The sequence below is a fragment of the Lycium barbarum genome, chromosome 3, assembly GCF_019175385.1.
Source record: "Lycium barbarum isolate Lr01 chromosome 3, ASM1917538v2, whole genome shotgun sequence".
NCBI lineage: Eukaryota > Viridiplantae > Streptophyta > Magnoliopsida > Solanales > Solanaceae > Lycium > Lycium barbarum.
The window spans coordinates 6,319,225-6,328,783 of NC_083339.1; the positions used below are offsets into that span (position 1 = coordinate 6,319,225).

Sequence of the window (9,559 nt, forward strand, 5' to 3'; positions counted from 1 at the left end):
ACTTACTTAGATCCTTTGGATTAAAGTCAAAACTAGAAGATAAGCATCAAAATCAGAGGATCGATCTAACATCAAAACTTACAAAAATAAACAATCTAATCTAATAAAAAACAAAAACAAAATCATAATTATGCCCCATCCACTGTTAATTAATCAAGATTACTAATCTTAAAAACTACTTTATTTCCAAATAGCATTTCTGACCCTACTCAAAATTAGAGTTGACATTGATGATTCACCCATATATTAACTCAACGCATTTTGATCAATTCAATTTTGTTTATTTAAAAGTTAGAGTTGATAAGCTATTCAAATTGACCCATGAGAAACCTTGTCAAAATATTTTTTGAAAGACATCTTTTTGTTTAATATGTTACATATATAGTCATAATAAAGAAAAGAAGTTTTATTAGGTACTTAAACAAATTATAAAAAAATAAAAAATTTAGTAAGCGTTGAACGGGTTAGGCTATGACCCATTAGTTAGCTCATGTTAACTCAACCCCACTCTGCCCAAGTAACTTTTCTCAACCCATTTTACACCTAAATTCAATTCAATCGCCCATTTGACGCACCTACTTAAATCTCTTCCTTTTAAGTGTCCTTCCAATTCCATCGTATAATGAAAATGGATTTTGGACATACAGATCAGCAAGTATACAAATATATATAGTAACATCAGTTGGACACGATATATACTCTTCAAGCTGCATTGCATTTTATTTCGATAGCAAGTTAGCAACATCTTTTTATGATTAGATCGATAGACCCTAATCTTGTGCAACTTCGACGTGAATTTGTCAATATTAGATTCCTTTTACGATATAATTAATGTAAATCTTCCTAATTAACCTTGATTACAACACAACCAAGCTGCTGTAAATCAAGCTGCGCCCATTGTTTAATTAGTGCCTAATTAATATGTTTAGGCTAATTAGGCCAGTGCTTAATGGATAAGTTTTGTCAAATCTGTCTAATTAATTTAAAGGTTAGTCTCAGAAATTTTGTGACAAGACGTATCTGTTTGAAATGTCTCCACTATTCTAAACATGGACCAAATTACCCGCACTAAACAAATACTCCCTCTGTTTCAATTTATGTGAACGTATTTCCTTTTTAATTCGTGTCAAAATGAATGACCTCTTTCCTCATTTGGAAACAAATTTACTTTATGAAATGATTTACAGTCATACAAATATTCAAGACTTATTTTGAACCACAAGTTTCAAAAGTCTTCACTTTTTCTTAAATGTCGTGCCTAGTCAAATGAGTTCACATAAATTGAAAGGGAGAGAGTAATTAATAAATACATTATACAGTAATTAAGATGAATTTCAGTAAGAAGAATTTGTTTTACAACTATGAACTGTAGTTATTTTCGTGTTTAATCACTTAAAACTATGTGGATTTTTATGGTTTGACGAGCTACGATTTGCTAATGTGAGCATAATATAATCGGTCTCAAACTCGAAAAATTAAAAAATTATGTTTGTGGTAAATTGATTGCATTGTAAAAATAGTTTAAGCAGGATATATTGATTAATCAAAGAAGAACAACATAATTACATAATATTCACCAATTAATTTAGAATAGTATGTGGATTATTAAGATACAAATACTTCCTTCGTACTAATTTGTTTGGTATAGTTTGATCCTATACAAAATTTAAGGAAAAAATATATAAAAAAAATTATGGTCTTAAAAGTTTTAGTGGATTATGGTTCCTATAGCAACCTCAAGTTAATATATTATAATAACTGAATTCACAGTCAAATATTTATCGTATTTAGTGAATTTTATAGGGAAAATTTCAAAAATATACAAATTTGTCACTTACATTGCAAAAAATAGCTCAAAACTTACGTTACAAAAAAATAGCCCAAATATATACATACATATACACACATATACAGATACTTATACCAACATGTACAAACATATAAGCAGAGAGAGAGAGAAGATTGAGTCATTTTTTGTAAGAATTTTAAAAAAGGGTCAATTTTGATAGCATTGTAGCCCCAATTAACATACAATGTCATTTTCTCATTATATATATATATATATAGTCTGAGTAAAAGTTATTGGTTTCTGGGAAACCCATATTACTCTAGGTTCATCTTTGTTTAAATATGTCATAATATTTGTGTGACTATAAGAATGTATAAAATGAAAAGTTCAAAGTTAATTTTTTTTAATTATAAAAACAATATGTTCTTTTTTCCAAACAAACTACTAAGAAAATAGTGTTAAATAAATGAATACAAACTCTTTTAATTTTCTTTTGTTTTGCAAAATGAGCTGACAAACATTTATTGGTTGTTTTGATTTTAAAAATGAAAATCCAAGTGACAAGGTTGAGAGGAATGTGTCACAGATAAATACACGTAAGTATATCCAATATAACAGCCGGTACAAAATTTTAAAACTATGGTCCAAAATTAAAGTAGAAGGGTTGTTCACAGTATAATAATCTAAAAAACTTTGAATATGACCTCAATGTCAGTATACAGAATTATTACAATGCATAAGGTCAATTTATTGGTACACATTATCTCTGCATATAAATTATACTTTTTAACGCATATATGAAATTTGTAACAAACAAGTCAAGTTACCATTTCTTTAAAGATAAATAAAAACAAAAAAAAAATTCCCTCCTTAGGTGGCGTGTGATTTTTGCTTCAAAGGATTGTCCAAGCAAATATGTTGTTTTCTCACCTACCACTAAATATCCAAAAGTCTACAGAAACCTCTCTCTCACATACATTTCCTTTTTAAATTTTTTCATATCCGAGCACAAAGCATTTCGCGTTCAAACAAGATTCGTAAAAAAAATGTACTCAAATTTAAGAAAAATTCAGAGAAGAACGGCATCTTAATTCAAATAAGGTCAGGAAATGAATCGTACTTCAAAAATATATAATGTAAGTAGTTTATCTTTAACACATGAGGTATATATCAATAATTGATTCCACAACTGTAAGTAATAACCATGATCTGTAAATCACATGAAAATAATTTTATCTTTGTTTAAGGCTCTCCTTCAATCTTTCCATATTTTCTCATTTAAGTTTAAGTTCACCCAAAAATGAAACTACCACATCAACAAGAAACAACAATAGGCCCAAGAACATAACTATATACTTTAATTCTCTCTTCTTTTTTATGAAAAATGTGTTCTGGTGAAAAGCAAATCAAAGGTCATAAAAGCAAAAAAGTACTTACACAAAAGCAAGAAAGATGAAGAATAATGTATATCATTAATCGGAGAAAAAAATTAAATTAATTACTTGTTGATAAAATCCTACAACACAACCCCAAAAGCTCATCAAGTTTAAAATTACAAACTAATTAGAAAATCCATAGGATTCTTTAATCCTCTGAGTTGAAGTCACAACTAAAAGATCAACATCAAAAAAACAGAGGATTAATGTAGCCCCAAAACTTTAAAATAATAATAATAATAAAATAAAAAATAATAAAAACCATTAATCCAATTGACAGCCCCAAAGAACTAAACAAAAATTGTAAGGGCTAACAGGTTTGACTTTGTAACACTAACTTCCCTTGTAGTTTGAGATATTACGTTCACCTCCTCTATTTTAATATTTTTGTAACGAAACTAATTTAAATGATATATTGTCCATAAAGTTCCGAAACTACCCTTATCTACCACTTAAATGTAAACCTCCTCTCCAATTTCTAAAAAAAAAAAAAAATCAAGAAATTAGTATTTCGTTGTAGTTTATTACGTAGCAACCTGCAATTCTTGCACATAAAAAATTTTGTTATTGATTTTAGCTTTTGCCAATAAAAATTAACTAGATATCTAGTTCGTGTGTCCTTGCATTGATTTATATGCCTAAACGATGAATCAGTGATGTTCTCGCATTGACTTGTGATTACTCCTTTAACTTCAGCTCATAATTTTAAAATTTTAATTATCATTTAGTAAATGAAAAAATGTAAGTGAACTACAACAAATTCAATAAAAAGTAACTTACGATCTATAGACCTACTTTAACATTAAATATGGCATGTTATTTTCTTCAATCTTTGCAAATCCATCAATATATCCAATTATTGGGTAAGAGTACGTAATTTATTTATTTTTGTTATCAATTTATGATTATCTGAGGTAAAATTGTTAGAGAATGATATTCTATTAGGCATATTCTAACTCCATCCAATTTGATTAAGAAATATATCTACTTTTTCTTTGAGGAAAAAAATACGTCACTTACAGCTTTAATTCAGAGATGGCATAACAGATAAACATGCCGGGGAATTTAATATTTCGCTTTTATATCAAGTTATCAGTCCTTGAAATACTTTTTATTTTTGTAGAAATTAGAGAGGAGATTTACATTTAACAAAAGGTGGTAGATAAGGATAGTTTCGGGATATTATAGATAATTTATCATTTAAATTAGTTTCGTTACAAAAGTAACAAAATAAGGAAAGTAAATATAATATCTCAAACTACAAGGGAGATTAGTATTATGAAGGCAAACCTCAGGTGAGATCTCTGAAATTTACCCAAATTCACTGCAAATTAATTAAGAATTAGAACTAATCCTCAAAACCACTTTGTTTTCAAATGGCATTTCTCACCCTACTCAAAAAGTATTCACACAAAGCAAGAAAGATGAAAGAACAATGTATATTATTAATCATGAAAAAAGAAAGCCTTAATTACTCATAAGTGATAATATCCTACAACACAATCCCCAAAACTCGTCAAGCTCAAAATTACAAACTAGAGTTGAAGTCACAACTAAAAGATAACCAATCAAAACATAGAGGATACACCCATCTAACCCAAAACTTACTAAAAAAAGGAAAAAAAAAAAAGGTATCTACACTAAGCTAGAAAGATGAAGAACAATGTTATTTGTATTAATCAGAGAAAATCAATTAAATTAATTAATACATAGTTAATAAAATCCTACAAAACAGTCCCCAAAACTCATCAAGTTCAAAATTACAAACTAATCAGAACATCTAATAACACAAAGTTACATCAAATCCTCTGAATTGAAGTCAAAACTAAAAGATAACCATCTAAACCAGAGGATCAATCCATCTAACCCCAAAACTTACAAAAAACAAAAAACAAAAATCCATTAATCCAATAAACAAAAAGAACACAATTAGCCTTCACTGCTAATTAATCAAGAATTAGCACTAATCTTGAAAACCACTTTGTTTCCAAATAGCATTTCTCACCCTACTCAAAAAAGTATTTACACCAAAGCAAGAAAGATGAAAGAACAATGTCTATTATTTATCAGGAAAAAAAAGACAAATTAAATTAGTCACTACATAGTTGATCCCCAAAACTCATCAAGTACAAAATTACAAACTAATTAGAAAATCTAATAACACAAACTTACATTAAATCCTCTGAGTTGAAGTCACAGCCAAAAAATAACCACCAAAACCAGAGGATCAATCCATCTAACCGCATAACTTACAACAAAAGAAAAAAAAAAAGAGAAAAAAAAAACCCATTAATCCAATAAAAAAACCCAAACAAAAACAAAACAAAACAAAACAAAAAAAAACATAATTACCCTTCACTACTAATTAATCAAGGCTATTTTCACTAATCTTCAAAACCAGTTTGTTTCCAAATAGCATTTCTAACTCTACTTAAATCTCTTCCTTTTAATGTCCTTCCAATTCCTTCATGTACTGAAAATGAAGCAACTCTTGTCCTTGCTAAATATTCATGTGGGGGTATTCTACTTTCATAATCGAAATCCACGTCATCATCATAATCATAACCAACAACATCATTATTTCCAAAACTGCCCTTCTGATCATTACCTAGTATTTTAGACCAGTCTGGTATATTAACTGGCAATGATGTTGACGAAATTGCCCTCCTATCGCCTTTTTTCGTAGTTTTCTTCGAAATTCTTGAACTTGGTATAGATAATTTTTGTTCAGAATTATGAACAACATTTATTTCTTCAGAATTGGACCACATTTCAGCTTCATCAAATTCAAACTGGAGGGTACTTGTGCTTGAAGGTAGAGGGGTAATTCTGTCTTTTCCACCTAGGAACAAGAAGTTTTTGTTCTTCCTTGTTGCCATTGTCGTAGAAAAGGAAGGGAAATGATTATTTTGAGAGATGAAGAAGAAGAAGAGTGTTGAGTTGTTACTATTTGTTAGGTATGTTACAGTTAAAAATCTGTTCTTGCTTTGATTGAAGTATAGAGATATATATAATAATTGAGTTGTAGTAATGGATAAGCTCTGTTTGATTTTTTTATTTTTATTTTTTTTGGTTGTTATGGTTTTTGTACTATTAGTAGGACTAGGTAAGACTTTACTATCATTAATTAGTACATAGTACCAACGATTAGAGAAGGTAAAGTACTTGTACAATCTCTTAAATATTTAAATTATGGTCTATTTTAATGCAGCACTTGAACACATGATAAAGTGTTCAAATGAAACATCTTCAGCTCAAAAAAAAAAAAAAAATTGCATGTGTTCTTAAAAGTCTATTACGTAAACAAGTTAACCATAAAGTATGTCAATTTCTTTAATTATATACATCAATCTTAATTTATTCCTTCTTATTTATCTACGGTAGCTTCTGCTTCTTTTTTCAGACTGATTTATCATGACTTTTTCGCTTTCGTTATTTTCATTCGTACGACTTTGAATTACTTTTCCTTATCTGACATTTTTTGTCCTGCTTTCTTTGAGTCTTTCAGAAACAGTCTCCCTACCTTCCAAGGTAAAGTCTGCGTACACTTTACCCTCCCCAAACCCCACATTGTGGGATTTCACTGGTTACAATGGTGGAGCCACACCCATTGAAGGGTGTTCATATGAACACCCTTCGTCGGAAAAAATTATCGAATGCCTATGTTAAATATAGAATTTTGTGGATATATACTAGTAATGAACAACCTTGACATAGAAACGAAGGATAGCCTAGCGGCTAAGGGTGTGCAAACTATCGCTCACACATCCCCTGTCCTAAAATATGAACACCCTTCGTCGGAATCCTGGCTCCGCCCCTGACTGGTTATGTTGTTGTAATCTTAATTTCTTCCTTCCTTGGAATTAAGATGCAACGAGAATTGAATCTAAACATATTGAGTGATAACAAAAAAAAGATTCAAAATTTAAAGTTTATAAGTTTTTATAACAATTTCAAGTTGACCCATATAATTGAGCTTCTCGATTCGCCCCTTACGTGATAGATTTGTGGAATTAGGAGCTGAAGTGCGGCTTCTAACTCATATAGATTTATGTGTAATTATATTAAGTTAGTAATTAATTTCGTTAATCAACAAGGATAAATATAGTCCATTTTCTTAACAAACTCAACTAAGAGTTTAAATCTAGATCCATTCATATAATTCAGGAGAAAATTTAACTCTTTCGTTGTTTTTCTTAATAAAATACATTTATGATAAGTTCAAATTCATGACCACAAAACAATTAAGTGTAAGTGACCTTATACACCTATTAACCTATGATTTAAGATATATACACCTATGTTGCCGAATCTGCAAATAATTTAACGTACAAAAATTTATATGTAGTAATACTTTTACACGACTAATGCATAAAATTTTACTGATTATTTAAATGGTAGATCTGACTAGGTGTGATAAACTTTATGGATAAAATAAGTTGAATGCTAGCTGGTTGTTATAGGGGAAAAAATTCAAAACATTGACTTTCACTTCTTCCGACTCTTCTTTTTATTTGTTTCTAAGAAACTATTCCATCATACACGTGATCCTTCATGAAAGTATCAAATGCGGATCCCAATAAAATTATGGCATGGGTTCTTAGTCCATTAGCAGCTGCCTATGATACTTCTTTTATGTGATCTATTCTCCGTATATTTTATTGGGTATAATAAGATAAGGTTATAAAATTTAATACTATAAAATAAAGACCAGCAATAATAGTACATGCATCAATGTAGCTAAAGAAGGATTTAGTCTTTGAAATCTAATAATGTTGTAAAAATTATTTGAAATATAATTGTAGAAATCCTTTTCAAATTTGAGGCATATCGTTGATGATACTGTCCTTCAGAACATTTCATTCGTTACAATTATATTTTTCAGGATTCAATAATTTTATTTAGTATAAATTAGGACCGGAAACAATAAAGAATGATTTAGTAGCAGAAAAATCCAATTGATTATTAGAAAGAAAGAAGGATAATATTTTTTGTGTTGGTTCATTTCTCGTACGAATGAGTCTGTGTAATTAGCAAAAAAAAAAAAAAAAAAAAAAAGGAATGAGTCTGTGTATATTTAGGTGAAATATTCAGAACGTTACATTGACTAAATAATGACCATAACAGTCTAAAGGTAGAAATTCTGAAATAATGGCCATCATATGGAGTTTTTTGCACTTAATCTCAAGAGAATGTATCTGGACATATTTTGATAAGCTTGAAATTGGACTCTTTTTGGTATTTTATTGCACTCCGGGGGAGAAAATTCATCACTTTTGCCTTTAAGTTCATCTTCATGTGCGCAAGCCACTTTTCATATTTTAGCTCATTACAAATTCACTAAAGGACAATTTCTTTTTTGGAACCCCAGAGAAACCCGCAGCTGCTATCTTTCGGGTGCGCACTGGGTAATTTGCTCCCTGTGTAATAGCTCACTAATCACAAAGAAAATGTAAGCCGCACTAGGCAAGCCCGGTGCGACGAATCTGATCGAAAAGGCTGCTGGTGAGGGAAATTGATCCCAGGTCTCTCAAGTGAGAAACCACTCACCAGCCAACTTAGCCAACTTTACAGGTATAAAATAAAAATGTTAGAGTTTTTCTTATTACGAGGGACAGTAATATTTCTGTGATGTCCTTTATTTTCCTATCAAACACTACTTGCATATATAACATCACAAAGTTTTCTTTTCTTCTTTTCAATGGTTTTAGTTTTCTTTTCAATGGTTTTAGTTTTAAGGAATACCTTAGGGAACATTCTAAGAATTTTCATAAAATTTTGTACGAGATGATCACATATTTCAATATAATATTAGAGCAGATAATTATGGAATTGAACTCATATTTAGTGACTCGAAAAAAGGAAAAAATTGTATTTGCATATTTGTTTTATTAAAAAAAAAAAAAAAAACAGGTCCACGGGTGAAGGATGTGTAAAGAATATAATTATACAAATAAAAATTGTCATTTTAACAATTTTTAAATTTAGATGAGAGAGTTACATATTTCAAAGAAAAAAAATATCGCTTCTGACATGCACTATGATCTTGAATTATATTTTCAGTACGATACTATGAATCATAAAACTTTTCATGTAACTACAAAATTAGTTGTTGAAAATCACCTAATATATTTTTTCACCAACAACCAGAATATATATATACTAGTTATGTGAGGTCCGTGCTAAGCCCGGGCCCAAACTCAAAATATAAAAGTAAATATTTTAATTAAAGAAATATAATTTGTGTTAGTACAAGTGTACAACAACAACAACCATATACCCATTGTAGTCCCACAAGTGCGTAATTACGTTAGTAATAATTAAATTTCATATA

General features: G+C 29.5%; 1 protein-coding gene across 1 annotated transcript; it reads right to left on the bottom strand.

Moving 5' to 3' along the window:
- Positions 1 to 5,267: 5,267 nt before the first annotated feature.
- LOC132630057 (protein S40-4-like) lies at positions 5,268 to 6,214 on the bottom strand. The gene has a single exon (XM_060345579.1). It carries the CDS (start codon positions 6,102 to 6,104, stop codon positions 5,610 to 5,612), a length of 495 nt encoding a protein of 164 aa, XP_060201562.1. The 5' UTR covers positions 6,105 to 6,214; the 3' UTR covers positions 5,268 to 5,609.
- Between the last annotated feature and the right edge of the window lie 3,345 nt (positions 6,215 to 9,559).

Coding starts and splice junctions, on each gene's coding strand:
- LOC132630057 (XM_060345579.1), bottom strand. CDS start 6,104: ATGGCAACAAGGAAGAACAAAAACTTCTTGTTCCTAGGTGGAAAAGAC.